This window comes from Camelus ferus, chromosome 15 (genome assembly GCF_009834535.1).
Source record: "Camelus ferus isolate YT-003-E chromosome 15, BCGSAC_Cfer_1.0, whole genome shotgun sequence".
NCBI lineage: Eukaryota > Metazoa > Chordata > Mammalia > Artiodactyla > Camelidae > Camelus > Camelus ferus.
Genome location: NC_045710.1, coordinates 47,274,718 through 47,292,488, shown reverse-complemented (window position 1 = coordinate 47,292,488; position 17,771 = coordinate 47,274,718). Strand labels below are relative to the sequence as shown.

The 17,771-nt window shown below is 46.4% G+C and overlaps 1 protein-coding gene and 1 non-coding gene across 5 annotated transcripts in view; both read left to right on the top strand.

Moving 5' to 3' along the window:
- Positions 1-13,617, top strand: part of SPRED2 (sprouty related EVH1 domain containing 2) — a 112,444-nt gene extending 98,827 nt beyond the window's left edge. For all 4 annotated transcript variants that reach the window (XM_032497696.1, XM_032497695.1, XM_032497697.1 and 1 more), the window contains 2 exons: positions 7,667-7,816; positions 10,289-13,617. In XM_032497696.1, coding sequence (XP_032353587.1) covers positions 7,667-7,816; positions 10,289-10,954 — 816 coding nt within the window. In that variant the 3' untranslated portion in view covers positions 10,955-13,617. The remainder of the gene's footprint in view (positions 1-7,666; positions 7,817-10,288) is intronic.
- TRNAA-UGC lies at positions 2,493-2,564 on the top strand. Its single transcript has one exon. It is a non-coding gene; the product is annotated as a tRNA-Ala (tRNA).
- Positions 13,618-17,771: the final 4,154 nt, after the last annotated feature.

The window sequence follows — 17,771 nt, the reverse complement described above, 5'->3', positions numbered from 1 at the left end:
TCCTTGTGATCAATCTCGTCTCCTAGCCTGAGGTTGAGAGGAACGGTATATATTTATACTTATACATAAGTGCATGTGTGTATACATGCTTTTTTAAAAAGTAAATAAAACGGGAAGCCCTTGCAACAGGAAGAATATTGAATCTTGCTTTGGTTGCACCCGCTGCTGAAATCTCTCTTGGTGGTGGGGTGCCGTAAAGATAGTACACACGGTAGTCGTTACTACTAGTTAGCCATCTTCAAAACTTGAAAGTATCGGCGTCTACAGACAGGGCAGAAATCTAGTTTATCAACCTGAACTAATCCTGTGGCTTTTTTTTTTTTTTTTTTTTAGCTATGGTGATGCCTTATTTTTTTATTGAGGTATAGTTGCCTTACATCCTGGGGCTCTTGAATCACTTGAGCCACAGTCTTAGACAGACTCCTCTGTGACAAACATGTTGTGAGGAGGGCGGCAGAGGGGTTACACGTAGTTGTCAGAGCTCACGCAGACCCTGCAGATCACCCAGGGCCCCTCCTTATCGCACGCATGAGGACACTGAGGCCCACAGAGGTGAGAGAGCTGGCCCGCGACTTGGGCCTGGCCTGGCACTGAGGTTTTCCAGCGTCTCCGTACGGTGCTAGTTTTGCTTAACATCGCTGTATGATTCCTGGAGGATGTGGACTGGCTCCTTACGCAGTGTCTTCACTTTATTTTCTCTGCCTTATTCAGAATCTCTGGGCCTGCTGCCCTCTAGAAATGGTTGCTCAGAGCTGGCTTGGCTGCAGGAGCTGGGTGTTCACATCAGCTCATGTGCTCCTGGGGACACAGGGAAGAAAAGGGGCTCTACTTGTTTGCTTGCCTCTCTGGAGGGAGGCTTCACCCCATTTGTCTCCATCCCCAAGAGCGAGGAGAAAATTAACTGTTACCAGCCTTCTCATGATCTCACTAATGTACTTAGGGTGTCTCACTCCAGAAAGATGTCATCCAGGTGCCCCTTAATAGTTCCAAGTGTCCTTGAAGACACAGCCCTGGGCACACCTTTGCTCTCCCATGAGCACTGGTCGCCAGCTGCTGCTGTCTTTGTTCCCCACCCCAACCTCCTTTTGGAAAAACAGATTTAGCAGGAAAACCCAGAGGAGTTGAAGGGATGCACATAGTCCTGAAAAATGCATGTTTCACTTTGAAGTGTGTGACCTGACCCACCCTGGGTGCCCCCAGAAGCCCTCGGTCAGCAGCCGGGATTCCATCCCAGGATGGGTAATTTAGGCAAACTGCCTCCTTAGCTGGTCTGGCCTCTTGGTTCTTACCCTCCTCCTTGGTTCTTTCTCTCCCTCCTTGAGCATCCCTTGGTCAAAGAGGTTGGCCTTCCACATGGAAAGGCCCATCCCCGGACCCACGGCATGTGAACAGATGCATGTGCTTCTTTAAGAACTTCCAGGTGGTAAACTCAGGGTCCCTTCATAGGACAGGGAAGAACAGTCAAGCTTCCAAGAGTAAGAAATCACATTTTACACATACACCCATCCAACAGGAGGGAGCCAGCCACCCAGGTAACGTTAGACGTCAATCTTCTGGTCTCCTTTCTCCATTTAGACCAATTCCCACCCAAACCAGGCAGCAATGACCTTGGGGAAACTGGCAGCCTCAGCCCAGTGTCCTGGACTTCAGATTTTAATTTATTGTCAAGGAATCATACCATTGAAGTCAGTTATTCAAAAGAAAAGTCTGTATCACCTTTTGAAGCTCCGTGGTTTCCCTCTTATTTGTTGATAAATACTGGGGAATTATAGGCAAATCTCAGTTCCCAAAGTAAGCACAGCTCGTGTCTGCAGAGTGCAGCCATTAACAGCTTGCCCTTTTTAAAGGAGTTTATCAGATGTTCACTGATACACTTGAGCCTCTTTTTTTCCTTCTCCTGAACCTAGGTCTACGTCATCCACCCACCTAGCATGCCCTCTGCCCATCTCCCGGGCCGCTCCTTAGGGAAGCCCTGGCCTTGACCCTGCCCGTGTCCACCTGTATCTGAGCCCACATCCCACAAAGCACCCAGCCCAAACCCAAAAAAACCCTCAGGGGAGAGGGGGGTGGGTGTCTTCAGTACCAGTGCGGACTTGGGCAGGCTGATCAGTGGCAATATTTTCTTATTTTATGGTTGGCAGTACCTGCTTTTTCAGTTCAGTGCCCTCTGACTCTTGCTTCCACCTCCTTACCCTTTCTTTTCTCAGCCTCCTGGTCTTCCTTATCAAAAAGTCTGTCTCAGCTCACTGCCATCTTAGAGGGCTTTAGACCCAGGCCACACAAAGATTATTACTCAAAACACGTGTTTTTAGATAACTATGGAAAAATCTGAAAATGTTGTCAAAGGCATACCCCTTAAAAAGACCAAATTTAGGCAGTTAAGAAACAGCTCCCATGCATAAGAGAGATAGGCAATGAGGATTTACTGCATAGCACAGGGAACTATATTCAATATCTTTGTAATAACCTATAATAGAAAATGATCTAGGGAGGAGGGTATAGCTCAGTGGTAGAGCACATGCCTTGCATGCATGAGGTCCTGGGTTCAATCCCCAGTACCTCCATTAAATAAATAAACCTAATTACCCGCCCCCCAAAAAAGAAAATGATCTGAAAAAATATATATGTATCTGAATCACTTTGCTGTACACCTGAAACTAATGCAACATTGTAAATCAACTATACTTAAATTTTGAAAAAAAGAAAAAAAAAGATACTGTTCCAGAGGATAGAAAAAGGTGGAACACTGCCTAGCTCAGTGTACAGGACTCACATAACCTTGCTATAAACTGGGCAAGAATAGCCCAAGTAGAGAAAAACTGCAGCCCAACTCATTGAGTCTAGATGTAAAGTTTTAAAGTAAAATATTAACAAATCACATCAAATATTTGTACAATTTTTAAATTTTTTTTAATTGAAGTACAGTCAGTTACAATGTGTCAATTACTGATACAGCACAATGTCCCAGTCATGCATATACATACGTATATTTGTTTTCATACTTTTTCATTAAAGGTTATTACAGGATACTGAATATAGTTCTCTGTGCTATACAGAAGAAATTTTGTTTTTTTAATCTATTTTTATATATAGTGGCTAACATTTGCAAATCTCTAACTCCCAGATTCATCCCTTCCCACCCTCTTTCCCTAACCGTAAGATTGTTTACTAAGTCTGCAGGTCTTTGTTTTGTAGATGAGTTCATAGTGTCCTTTTCTTTTTTTTCTTCTTAGATTCCACATATGAGTGATACCATGTGGTATTTTCCTTTCTCTTTCTGTCTTACTTCACTTAGAATGACAATCTCTAGGTCCATCCATGTTGCTGCAAATGGCATTGTTTTATTCTTTTTTATGGCTGAGTAGTATTCCACTGTGTAAATATACCACAACTTCTTTATCCAGTCATCTATCAATGAACATTTAGTGTACAACAAATTTAATGAAAGATCATTAGAGTAGAAAATATCTCAGGCATGCAAAGATAGTTCATATTCGAAAAGCTTAACTGTTTGATTCAGACATTAATGAAACAAAGGTGAAAGACTAATCATCTCAATAGATACAAAAAAAACCATCTGGTTACATCCAACATCTTTTGCTGTGAAAACCCTTAGCAATCTAGAATACAAGGAAATTTTTGGAATTTTATCATCATTCCGGTTATCTGGAAACATTGTATTTAATAGAGAATCATTAGAAGTTGTCCCATTAAAGTCTGGTTCAAGGAAACAGGGCCACTATCACATCATGCTGGAAATCCCTGGCAAACACTGACATTGAGACGGTCAAACCCAGAGGTAGGTTTTTTTGGAGGGTGCATTTACAAGGGGCAGTGGTTGTGCTCACTGCATCACATTGCACAGGACCTCCCCCAAGTAGCCGGCTCCCAGGTGGCAACAGCCGTGTCTGGCCTTGTTCACAGTGAGTGGCATCAAAGGCTGGCTCTGACTCCTCTCTGACTCTGGGACACCTGCCGCCGAAGCCACCCCACTAAGGAGCCTGAGGTCCCCAGGCGTGGAGGACTTCTGGTTGTGTTCTTCTTGAGCTCAAACCTGCAGCAGTTCCAAGGTGCCCACCCTCCACCCCCCCAGTAAGGCAAGTTGAAAACGCAGCCAGTCTTTCCAGGTTGAAGATGAGGCTGTCAGATTGGTAGGCTGGTGCGTGTCATTAGCTTGTGCACACAAGTAACACAGCCACGTTCTAGAATCTTGCTTGTTGATGTACGTATGTGCACAGCTTAGTGGGCTGCTTTTCTCATGAGCAGTTAGGGGGCACCAGTTCAGAGGGGCATGTGGTGAAAGGAGGTTTTTCCCCTCGCCTCTCTCGGAGATGCCCTGATAGCACATCCCTTTTGTTGGTAGGTCACTCACCACTTGGCAGGATTTGTTAGATAGCAGAGATCTGAGATGATCCTTGGCTTCTGATGGATTTTCTCCTATGGGCCCTTCTTCCCAGGGTCCAGGGCAAACCCAGAGCAGTGAGGTGCGGGAGGCTGGGGGCTGGGCTGGGACATCCCAAGGGAGGTGGTGAACTGTGGGCGCACCTCAGTCCTTTGGCCTCCCTGCTCCTCTGTACAGATTTGTCATCAGATCAGGAGATGTCGAAAGGTCTTTCTCAGTCTCACATTCTCTAAATTGTCCAAAAATTGTCCAGGAAGTTTTGCACTTGACTCTGCAGTGGGAAGAGGCTGGTCTGGCTCAGGGAGGAAGGATGGGAGTGTCAGAAGGTGGCATTTGATTGGCTGAGGATTACCAGGAATACCAGGCGTGCCTCATTTCCCAGAATGATGTTCCATACACTGTTAACCTGAACATAGATAGGTCCCAGAAAACAGGGTGGATTCGGGTGAACAGATGACTAACACACAGGTGGCCACAATGTGTTAACTGGGTCTCTGAGACCCAAATGCACAGTGCATATAACAGTGTCCAATCCCAGGGTAGCTTCTAACCTAAGATGTGACTGTCACTTGGGTGTTGGATAAGAGTTTAACCCTTGAGATTTGAATCACACCGAAGAGCCCTTATCTACTCATGTGGAAAGTATTTATTGAGATCTGTAGAAACCTTTGTGTTATGAGATACCATCCCCTCATCTCCAGGGACTGTATACATCAGGGTGCACCTTCTTACTTGGAAAAGTTGTACTTGGGTTAATTTCACCAAGATTAACACAGAGCAGACACGGGCGTGGGCTCTCCCGGGCTTGAGAAGCAGTGGTGTTGTGCATGGAGATCCCACTGGGCTTGGTGGGCAGGGGCCACCTCCCACGGTGGGCAGGGTCCTGCATTTCTCGGAGTCTCCGTTTTCCTGTCTGATATGGACGTGATATTTTACCTGCAGTCGTGTTCGCATTTAGCCAGGGCCTGGCACATCATAAGCCCTCACATAACATAAGACTGTTAAGGGTTGTTTGCTTTGTTGTGCTGTCGACCTACAACCACACATGTGTTAAAAGAGGGAGGCAGTACCTCCAAAGACATAAGGAAAAGGTCGGTGAGAGCTGGAGGACAGGGCAGAGTTTGGAAGAAAGGAAAAAGTCTTGTGTATCTATTTGGTCTTTTTTAGTTACTGGGATTTGAGGGGTAAATAGCGACTCTTTCCTATCTGAGCTCCGTACCAACTGAGAAAAAAATGATGGGAGACCCTTCATTACTGATGATATTAGTCCTGGCTTACATCTGTGGGAAATGGGCATCCCAGGGCTGGACCCCAGGATTGGACAGATCTGCCCCACCAGGCACATGAGCGCTGGGTCTCCACACCCTCCCCACATTGCGGTGGGCCCTCCACCTCCAAGTGGACCACACTGTCCCAAGAATGATTGCCGGCACGTGCTATTTGCCGATCGAGTGGCTCCCAAGAAGCAGAGAAGGAATGAAGCAGGCTCTGGATGCCCAACTGCACTCCGCCTGCTGTGGAAAGGAGTAAGCAAGGCAAAGGCAAGGCCAGGGCTGTGATGCTGGTGGAGGTGGAACGGCTGCCACAGAGAAGGAATCGGGAGTGAGGGAAAAGTTCACCCCAGGGACGAACCCAACGCATTCTGGGTTAAGTTACCAAAGGGAATTGGCTTGTATCATTGGGACATCTTAGGGTGAGTGATGATTCAGGCTTGGCTGGATCCAGAAGCTCAAATGGTGTCTGTGGGGACCTTCTTCCCTTGGTTTTGCTTTACTTTATCCTCGGGCAGTTTCTTTCCCTGCACCCTCACTAGGATTCCAGGCTTAGGGGGGGCCCTTAGATCTTAACTTCAGAGACAGAGACAGCATCTTTTCTGACCTCTCCATCCAAAGTCTCTCTGTATTGCCTCAGATAGGACTGTGTGTGTTCATATCTGAATTAGTCACTATGGATTGTGGGACTGGAAACAGGCTTCAGCCCACATCACGTGGACCAAAATTAAAGAAAAATCCAGGAGGGTTGGCTTTCCAGAGGCATACTACACCTGTCCACCAAGCTTTAAAAAATCAACAGTGGTTGTGCTGCATAATGGAAATATGGGTATCTTTTCTTTTTCCTGAATGCTTGCAATCCCATTTTTCTGAGCATTTATTACTTTATAAATGGGGAAGAGGTAAAAATAACTTTCTTAAGTCTATTTGATCCTTGCTTTGCCCCCAAAAGGATCTATGAGAGTAACAAAAAACAGTAAAATAAAAGGAGAGAAATCTGCAAATGAGATAATGGGAATATAAGAGTGAGGAGCAACAGCCAAGGAGGAGTTTGTAGTTATTTACCACAATAGGACACCTAGATTTCAAGGAAACCATTTCATTTATCTGGGGAAAAAAAAGAAGAAAAAAGGGTGCATCACTGTAAGGAAATGGAAGTTACTGAGTAATGGGGTTTCTGAGGTGCCCTGGTTTTAAAGGTTGGTGCCAGCTGCATCTTACAAAGCTCTTGAATGAGCTTGTGGCTCCTGGGATCACTTGGGAACACAAAGCACCTAGGTGGTAGGTATATTGGAAGGCGATCAGGCCCGTGCTTTGCGCACAGCCACAGTACATCCTGATATCTGACCACCTTCCAAAGATACCCTCACAGAGGCTCCAAACTGAACTCGTCGCCTCTTCTGGGAAAACAGATCTGTGCTCACCCCCAGAGATGGTGGCCTTCGTCCCTCTCTGCAAGCGTCCATCTTACTTCCAGTTTAAAGTGACCCCCCACGCTTGCCTCCAAGCTGAAGATTACAAAATTTCTTCCTAGAAAGCCAGGACCCATAATACCTCTGACGCATCCTTATCTCTGAGACTTTCCCAGGCTGGGATTAGACCCACAGAGAAACATATGGCTTTGATTTCTGCTTGTTTGCCTCTCCTGTGCTCACTCGAGGACCTCGCAGCCAGGGCCACAAACAGGTGACCATTCTTGATCAAACTGGAACGCACCAGCGGGAGGCCTGGTGCGGTGAGCCCTTCCTCAGCGCCGGTCGCTGCTCCCACATTTGAGAAAACAAACCCACCTTTCCAGGGTCTGGTGGCTGGGTTTCTCTGCCCGTCATGTTTAGACAATCTGGCCCTTCAGGGGTCCTCTGCCTCCCACAGCCAGGATAAACTCGAGATTTCAGGAAGTCCAGCAAGACGCCACAAGTCAGGGTAGACAGTGTGTTAGGGTTTTTGTTTTTGTTTTTTTAAATTAACTTCTTGGTTACCTCCTCCTATGCAGACAGCTACAGACAGTTCTTCTAATTCGTCTCAGAAGAGGGAACAACCTACTCGGACAATCTCCTCGCCCACATCCTGTGAGCACCGGAGGATTTATACCCTGGGCCACCTCCACGACCCATACCCCACGGACCACTATCACCTCGAACAGGTGAGCGGCAGGCTCGTTCGTCGGAGGTCACGGGGTGGATGGCTCCCGATTCTGGAATGGCCTCCTTCCCCTCCTGTGTGGCCACATGCCCGAGCCTGGGCTGCTTCTGGGCTCCTGCTTTGCAGTCCACACCGCCATTCTGGAGGGGTGGGGGCGGCTCACCCTTACTCAGTTTTCTGTGCATTTTCAGACACATTGCCAAACCCTTTATGTGCCTTATCTCCTCTTACCCTCACAAATTACCGATAAGGCAGGTCCTCGGCATCCCCAGTTTATAGATGAGGAAGTTGAGGCTGAGAGAGAGAGAGAGACCCTAGTGAAACAAGATTGAAATACAGGGCTCTGCTCACCTAGGACACTGCTGCCTCCAACATTCCTCTGTCAACGGCCTCCTGGCTTTGTGTGAAAGCACAGGGCTGCGTTCAAGACTGCAGAATACTGTACACTTGGGGTAGGGAGAGTGTAGCTCAGTGGTAAAGCGCCTGCTTAGCATGCACAAGCTCCTGGGTTCAATCCCCAGTACCTCCGTTAAAAAATAATTTTAAAAATAATAAGTAAATAAATCTAATTACTACCCCCCTTCAAAAAAAGAATACTGTACACTTGACTCAAGCCCCCTGGCATTGCCAGCTGCAGACCCAGGCTGGCTCAGGGCGCTTTAGCTATAGCTGGAATTCAGGAATTCAGCAAATATTTACCAAGCAGCTGTTTTTTGGAGCAGGTTCCTAAACTGTGGGCGATGTGGCCGCCACTCTACTTTGATGAGAGAAAAAGCATGAGGCACTGAGGTTTTTTAAAACATAAAGCTAGGTTTATATGACTCTTTTTTTCAAAATCATTTTACTGTGTATTTCCTAATATTTTGGCATCAAAATCACATTATGATAGCAGTGGATGGGACTTGACTTTTTGACTCTCCGTACTTTGTAAAATAAATTATTAGCAGAGTCTGTGTCAGCTCCCAAGATTTCTTTGCAAATACTGTAGGACTGTGATTTTCCAAAGTTGGGGAAACTCTGACATCAAGAATCTGACAGGAATTAGGGCAAAGCCTGTGAGACTTGGCCCCTGCCAGCAAGGAGCTCACAGTCTGATGGGAAGTGGTGGGTAAATCTAATTACCATGTGATAAATTCTGTGACAATATTATAATGACAATCCTGGCAACAGGTATCAAGTGTATTCTGTGTGACAGGCCCTGTGCTGACACCGGATGGATTCTCTCTCTTCATTCTCACAATAGCCCTGTGTGGTTTGATAGTCAGGGAAACCAAGTCTGAGGCTTAGTGACTTCCATACTCAGAGCCATGCTCCTCACCCCTTAAAAAGCCTTCATACTCAAAGGCTTCGAAGGCAGAAAATCATTGTCTGCCACAACTGGGATGCCCTGTGCAAGGCAGGCTTACCTGTATCCATTCGGTAACTATTTATTCAAGCGCCTGCTGCTCTGGACAAGGCACTGATGCCAACTCTAGCAGGACCACCTGCAGAGATGACTGTTTCACTCTAAGGGAGAATACAGGTTGGATTTGGAGGCTACAGGGTATGGCTCTGGGTCGGGCCCTCCCAGGCTCAGATTCCAGCTCTGCCACGCACTACCTGTGAGATCCTGGCAGGATTCGAGCCCAGGCAGTCAGCCTCTAGAACCTTTTCATGTCCCAGCATCTTATCCTCCCAACCAGATTATAAGGTACTTGTGAGCCTTATAGTTTCTGGTATCCCCTTTTGCCTTTTTGAACACAACCCATAGAGAGACATGCATTTTATATTACGGCCCAGTGTACATGTTACATACACAAAGATAATGAAATGTACTTACCTTGTAACATGCAGTGCAGTCCAGTGTTCCTCTGTTTCACTGGGAAAAAAAAGAAAAAAAGCCAGTTACAAAACAGTGCGTACTGTGCGAAAACAGGTGATACTAACCTGTTAGACATCAGGCTAGCGGCCACCATCACCTCAGGGGTGGGAGGTCACTGAAGGGCAGTGAGGGTGTCCTAGGGAGGACTCGAGTTCTGCTCTTTTATCTGGGCATGTTCAGCTTCTGAAAATTCAAACTTTATTCTCAGAGTGTGTACACGTTCCTGCATATATGGCAGTACGTCAGCAAAAAGAGGGGAAATGCTGGTCTCGACCCATCAAATTGATTTCCTGACCCGGGAAGGGATTGAAACTCATAATTTGAAGTATGTCTGACCCACAAGCTATGCAGTAATTACAGGATGGGTCAGTCGTAAAGCCAATAATTTGTAATATACAACTATAAATGGAGTATAACCTTAAAAAATCATGAATCACTATATTGTACACCTGTAACTTATATTGCACATCAACTATACTTCAAAGAAAAAAAAAACGGGAAAAAAAAGAAATGGTTTTGTAAAGGTGAAACATGCATACTGGAGGTTTTGGTTTTTTGGTGGGGAGGGGTTTAGCCACTGCTATAAAATAACATCTCCTTTTCCTGGGGCAGCCGATACCAAGGCCCTACCGCCAGGTGAGCTTCCCGGACGACGACGAGGAGATTGTGCGCATCAACCCCAGGGAGAAGATCTGGATGACGGGCTATGAGGACTACCGGCACGCGCCGGTGAGGGGCAAATACCTGGACCCCTCGGAGGACGCGGACTCCTACGTGCGCTTCGCCAAGGGCGAGGTCCCCAAGCACGACTACAACTACCCCTACGTGGACTCCTCAGACTTTGGCCTCGGCGAGGACCCCAAAGGGCGCGGGGGCAGCGTGATCAAGACGCAGCCCTCCCGGGGCAAGTCCCGGCGGCGGAAGGAGGACGGCGAGCGCTCCCGGTGCGAGTACTGCCGGGACATGTTCAACCACGAGGAGAACCGGAGGGGCCACTGTCAGGACGCGCCCGACTCCGTGAGAACTTGCATCCGCCGGGTGAGCTGTATGTGGTGTGCGGACAGCATGCTCTATCACTGTATGTCGGACCCCGAGGGAGACTATACAGACCCGTGCTCGTGCGATACTAGCGACGAGAAGTTTTGCCTCCGGTGGATGGCTCTTATTGCCTTGTCTTTCTTGGCCCCCTGTATGTGCTGTTACCTGCCCCTGCGGGCCTGCTACCACTGCGGAGTGATGTGCAGGTGCTGCGGGGGGAAGCACAAAGCGGCTGTGTGACTCGGTTTCCCTCCCTCGCCCTCCTCCATCCACAGCCCCAAGGGAACTTGTCTCCTCCATCCTCTCATCGTCTCCCCCGCTCCCGGGTACCTGAGGCGCCGCTCCGGCCCGGGGAACCTGCCCGGTGGACTCTGCACCCCCGGCCACCCACTCCGCATCAGCCACACCCACCCACGCTCGCACGCACAGTGTTCTAAGGAAGGGAACCTCCGCGCAGACGCTGATGTGTTATTAACGATCTGTAACCAAGCTTACTGTCTCATGCTTTGTGCTGATTTCATATCCTTCCTGCCCACCTCTTCCAGTTCAAAGGTGCCTGCAGTGGGTACTGCTGATTTTTGGTGGGTTTTTGTTGGTTTTTCCAAGAGCACCGAAGGCCATCTTTTCTCTTGGTTCAGCTTGTCTGTTGCTCACGAGCTTGCTTCCTCGGGTTCCTGTGGAAATGGGATGTCAGATGATGAAACCCTACCAGACGTATTTTAACCTGCAGTCAGTTATTCTGTACAGGAGGTGAGCTAGTTAACAAACTTCTACCACAAAGCAAGATCGCTTTAACTTTTCGAAACCAAACTTCCCATGTAAGCTGCAGTTTCTATCTTGAGCCCATCCTTCATCTTCTGTCACCACCCCCACCCCCCAAAAAAATCCGTCATTCACTGATGCAAAACATTCACTTGTAAAATGACTGAGAATTGAGCCTTAACTTCAGATTAACTTGTGAGAATCAGGAAAATTCTTTAAACTGCATTGCATCCTCTCGGACCAGGGCTAGAAGGGGGATTTCAGGTTTCTCTGAGCCTCCCCAGTTACCCCTAACGTAGAACTTTTTAAAATTGTGTCGCCACCACTTGTAAAAATTTAGCAATATTAGAAGACAATGCAAATGATGTAAGAAATTTTGCTCATGGTTTTGCAAACCAAATCGTCTATTCAAACACAAACTGGTGTTCTCCAAACCCGGACCAGTTGAGAAACAGTGAGGTTGTGGTAAATAACACTATAGGAACTTTCCCCCCCAGTGGCTATTTTTCTATTAATTGGGGGAAATTTTAAATGTCATCAATTTGAAGAGTGGTGGGTTGCATTTTGTTCATGGGTTTGTGTTCTTGTCTTCATTTTGGACTCAATCTCACGTCATCAAATTCTTCATTTATACTTGGGAAAAAACAAGGCCATATGTAGAAACCCTTCCAAAGCCTAAGTGTCTTTCTCCTGCAACTCCAAACCCAGACTTACCACTTCGGGTGCACAGATGGTTAGGTCCGCAGGCTGGGTCTACCTGGCACCTTGCCACATGGGAGGCCTCTAATTAGCTGGAAAATAGTATTTTTCTAATATATTGCAAGGAATAGCCAAATCTTACTGCAGAAAGAAAAGTGGAGAGTGGTTACCTGTATCTAGCATAGTACAATCAGAACGTCGTGGAGACCCTAGGGGACAGGCTTGTCAACGCTGGCGGATCTACCTGCAATGATCTTCCTGCCATGATCTTCCTGTGGTAATTGCCAGCTCAGGGCACGGCCCGATCCCTCTCTCCCCACCGCCCCATCCCTTCTCTGTTGCACACAGGACATCAGTCTTCAAGGAAAGGGACTGTTTTCTTTTTCCAGGCTGCCAGTCGTGTTGGGACAGTGCTAGCCACGCTTACCTTCATGGGAATGCTTTCAGCTTGCCTGAGAGCACATAGCATTTCTTTATCAGATCATCCATGTAAATACCCAGTGTGCTTACGAGTTCCGTTGTAGATGTTTTCATTTGTTGGAGTGGCTGGCTTGGGCCTGCCTTCTGGTTTGGGACAAGAGCAGCGAGCTGTCAATCTGGTGATGTAAGAAGAGAGCCGCTTCCCAGCCTGGAGAACATCTAGAAAACCTTCAAGCAGCCTCCAGACATTGTTGAGAGACCATCTTCTCCCCAGACCTGAGGCGTTTCCTCAGGCCCTTTCTCAAGGTCTCCTCTCTACAAAGCACAACACTAATGTATGTTTTGTTCGACCGCAGCTCAAGTGCCCCTATTTATTTCAGTAAGAAGACACATACCCCGGCCGCTTTTTGTTTGTCACCGCTAGTTAGTCGTTACTGTTTCTAACTTCCTTTCCCCCTTGTCCTCTTCCACCCCTTTGAAGAGTTAACGCTAATGAGTCTTACTCCGCGTATCCTTTTTGGTTTGTGAAGAAGGCAGCGGTTAAGGGCACAAGGATAGCCCAGCCATGGGGACATTTATGTAAATACGTCTCTCTAATTGCCACACTGCAGCTGAACAGCGTGCAGTGTTTTCCCAGTCAGCTTTGCCATACTGACGTCAATCATCTGAGAGAAATTATTCAGATTTTATTTTTGTATCTGTGGTAACAAAACATTAACCAAAAGATTTTCTGTTTGGAAGCTTCCCCCACCGACCCCCACCCCCGCCCCCTCCACCAAGCTGTTTGCTCACATTAACAAATTAAAGTGCCTGAAGCATAATTCATTCTTTACCTGTATACTAAAAACCCCGTTGTATTGATTTTTTTATAATAAGCCTTTTTACCTCTGTGTAAAAAATATATATACAAGTGTATGATGTACATTTTAGTTCTTAACTTTTTTTTATGGTTTCTAATATGTATGACCAATGTAGCCATTGCTTTAAAATGTACCGTGTAAATACAAACACATCCTATCTGATGGCTGGCTGCGGGCTCTTTGTCCAGCTGGAGACGGGGTGGCGGGTGAGCCCCTGCGGACGTGGAAGTTCTCGCACACAGGATGGGAAGGGGTTTCCTCTGGAGAAGGATGTGTGGACACCGGCCTGTTTTTGTGAGGCCCTTCCCGCCCGTGGTTATGTCATATTCCCCGGGGGAGGCTGCCGCTCCTCGGGCTCGGATGCCTCAAGTGAAAAGAATGCTGCATGTCGCCGCCCGGGGAACACCCCCTCTTCCGCGGCCTGGCTTCCCCCACACGTGCTCCTCAGAGGGAACAGCTGTACTTCCTCTCAGTTGTTTTCCACTGGTTCCTGCTGAACCTTTCGTGTGTGTGTGCGCGCGTGTGCGTGGAATTCGGAAGACAGTTTCTCACAGAACATAGTTAAAACCGCAAGATCCTTGGTCTCAGAGCGGTTCGATTGCAGTGGTATTTGGCCCACTTTCAGTTCCTAATGGGCTCTTCGGATGTTCAAAAGTTACAGGGACAATCTCCTGGAGGAAGGAAAGTGTAGGGTCTTGTGGGGTCTTCTAAGGGTTCACAGAGAAAGTTCCAGCGCCTTCTCTAGAGAAACAAGTGGGGGCCTTAAAAAGAGAGATGTAGAGGGTCCCCTCCAGCCTAGTCTCAACTCTTCCCAAAAGTCCACTTTTCCAAGCTACCGACAAAGGTGAAAAGCAACAGGAGATGCTAGAAATTAGAGCGTCTGAGGAGAGAAACTAACCATGAAGATTGGTAATTAAGAGATTATCAGAAGGAGGGATAGATGAGTTTTGGAATTAGCAGATACACACCACTGTATACAAAATAAACAAGATCCTACAGTATAGCACAGGGAACTATATTCAATATCTTGTAATAACCTATAATGAAAAAGAATATATGCATAACCGAATCACTATGCTGTCCACCAGACACTAACACCACATTGTAAATCAACTATACTTGAATTAAAAAAAAAAAAACATGCCCATTGATAGTTCAGAAAAAAGATTGTTAGAGTCATGAAAGCTCTTTCATTAGCGTAGGAGGGGCACAAGCCAGATTATAGTGGGGTGAAGAGTCACCATGGAAGAAATAAAAACATCAAATGTAAAACACGTTTTCAAGAAGTTTGATGGAATCAAGCGATTGATCTGAGGGAGAATTGAAGTAAAAATTTATCTGCCAAGATAATATATGCATTTACTTATTATGACCATTAATCCTGAATAAATTGCTCTGATTTTTTTAAAAATGAGAGGAGAACTTGAAAGGCACCTCCAGAGCTGCAGGGGGCAGGAGCCCTCAGGTCTTACCTGACCCTCATCCCCCTGCGAGGCATGTCCCTCCCATCATCCTGCCTAGGGTTGAGGAACTGAGGCTTAGAAAGCATCGGTTAACTAAGGTAACCCACAGTCACGTGAGGCAAGGACCAAACCAGGAAACTGCACAGCCCAGGTCCTTTCCCAGACTCACTGGTAGCTCTGCTCACCTTCTCCCTCTTTGTGGGCTTGAAAAGTGGGCACCAAGCAAGAGCCTCGCCCAGTGCTCCCTGCTCTCTCGGGCCCATGGGGCTACCTCAGGATGAACTTGTCATCTGGTGCTCTGCGTGCTCAGCCAGGAGCTGGGCTCACTACATCCATCATCTTTAACCCTCTGCAGAGTAGAGGGTTCACTTCCACTTTACAGGTGAGGAAGCAGGCGTAGAGCAACCACATTAATTCGGTCGCTGGACAGTCTTCTGCCATTACTACCATCAGTCCTCGGGCAAGTGATGTCACTGTTCTGAGCCTCAGTTTCCCCAGGTAGGACAAGTGGGATAACACCCACCCTCAGCATGCCACCAGGTTAAATGATCACAGTTCACGCTACAGTGAGAGTGCAGTGCACAGAATGCTCCTTCCTTCCTCAGTCCCTCCTCTCTTCTGACGAAGCATCGAGAACCGGAGAGAACAACTTTTTCTGAAGCACAGGAGGCTGGCGCCCTTGTGGGTATTTGTAAGTATCTAGACCTACAACCTGTATGTTGCGATTTCTTTTTCTTCACCTCTCTGCAATTTTAAATTAGGTTTTGATTCCTCTCTGGCTCTCGCAGAAACTTCAGCAGCCCCTGTGAAGGCTGCAGAGGGGCACTAGGCAGGCTGACTGCTCAGGAGCCAATGCACAGGAGCTGCCTCCCTGAACCCGCAGCCCCTCTCCTGCAGCCTTTGGGGTGAGTCAGTGTCCTTGACTCCCTGTTTCTCCCTGCTGCTCTCCTACTGCTTGTTGCCACCCACCCTTAACAGTGGGCCCTCCACACACACACTCCCCAGGAAATCAGGAGATCCTCCCACAGGAAAGAGTGTTGTTGGAAGACTTCTGTTTTCCAGGGACTCGGGTGGTTTGTTATTTTAGCGTGGCTTTCGAGCAAGCAGTCACAGTGCCATCCATGAGAACGAGGGGCCAAAGTTTATAAAAGCATGCCAGCTGCTTGCAGGCACTCTTATTACAGGCCTGCTGGGCTTTCTGATTTGTGGGGTGAGATGGTTAGAAACATCACACTTTGTTTGTTTGGGCCAGAACCAGATGGGTGGAATGAAGGGAGAGAACCCTGGAGACATCTTGCACCACGAGATACCAGTTGTGACCTTGCAAATCAGGGCCCTCCCATCTCCTTAGCTAGAACAGCCACCAGTGCTCGTGGCTCCTTTGAAGCAAGCTGACCACTTAAAGGGCAGTGCTGGCTGGTGCCGGGGCCGGGTGGGGGTGGGACTGGGGGGCAGAGAGTAGGAGGCAGCCTCTGTAAATTTATAAAGGCGGAATAAAACCAGTTACATGATAGTCATGCCTCATTCTCTTTTCCTCTCATTCTGTCTCTTTTCTCATTCTTTTTTTTTCTCCCAAAAGCTTTGGAGGAGGGCTCTGATTATTATAAAAGTAATATACATAGAAAAAAAAAAAGTCATACACTACAAAGTATAAAAATGAGACTCTCCTTGTACTAGTTTGCTAGGACTGTTCACATCATCTTCCCTCTATGTGAATCTGTGTCCAAACTGCCCTTCTTCATGAGGGTATCAGTCATAGTGGGTTAGGTCCCACTCTGATGGCCTAATTTTAACCTGATGACCTCTGTAAAGACCTGTCCTCAAAATCAGTTCACATCCTGAGGAAAGAGATTAGGACTCCGCATGAATTTGGGAGAGACAATTCAACCCATAACACTCCTCTGTCTCATCAAAAGTAAGCGCTGTGTGTCTCCCAGACTTCCTATACATTTATACACAGATGGGTGTACGTATGTGTGTGTGTGCACATTTGTTTTCTCTTTGGAGAGGAGCTAAAATACATCCTATCTATACTGCTTTAAAACCTGTTTTTGTTTTGCTTTTACTTAAAAATACATCCTCAGCCACTCTCTGCCTTTTGATTGGAGAATTTAGTTTATTTACATTTAAATTAATTATTCATATGTATGTATGTATCGCCATTTTGTTAACTGCTTTCAACTGTTTTGTAGTTCCTCTGTTCCTTTCTTGCTCGCTTCCTTTGTGATTTGATCATTTTCTTTAGTGATTTAGTTAGATTACTTTCTCTTTATCTTTTGTGTATCTACTATGGGTTTTTGCTTTGTGGTTACCATGAGGCTTAGCTATAACAACTTATATTTAAAAAGTCTATTTTAAGTTGATTACAACTTAACATTGAACACATTCTAAAAGTCTACATTTTTATTCTCCTCCCAACTACGTTTTCTATTTGTGATGTCACATTTTACTCCTTTTTATCTTGTGTATTCCTTAACTAATTATTGTAGTTTTATTTTTACTACTTCTGTCTTTTAACCTTCATACATCATACTTCAGCTTTATAAGTGATTAATCCACCACCTTTACAATATTAGATTATCCTAAATTTTACTATATACTTATGTATACCTTTACCAGTGAGATTATACTTTCATATGTTTTTCTGTTACTAATTAATGCCCTTTCTTTTCAACTTAAAGAAGTCCCTTTAACATTTCTTGTAGTGCTGGTTTAGTGGTGATAAAGTTCTTTAGCTTTTGCTCATCTGAAAAGCTTTTTATCTCTCAACTCTGAAGGAAACCTTGCTGGGTGTAGAGAATTCTTGGTTGAAAGTTTTTCTTTCAGCACTTTGAACATACCATGCTACTCCCT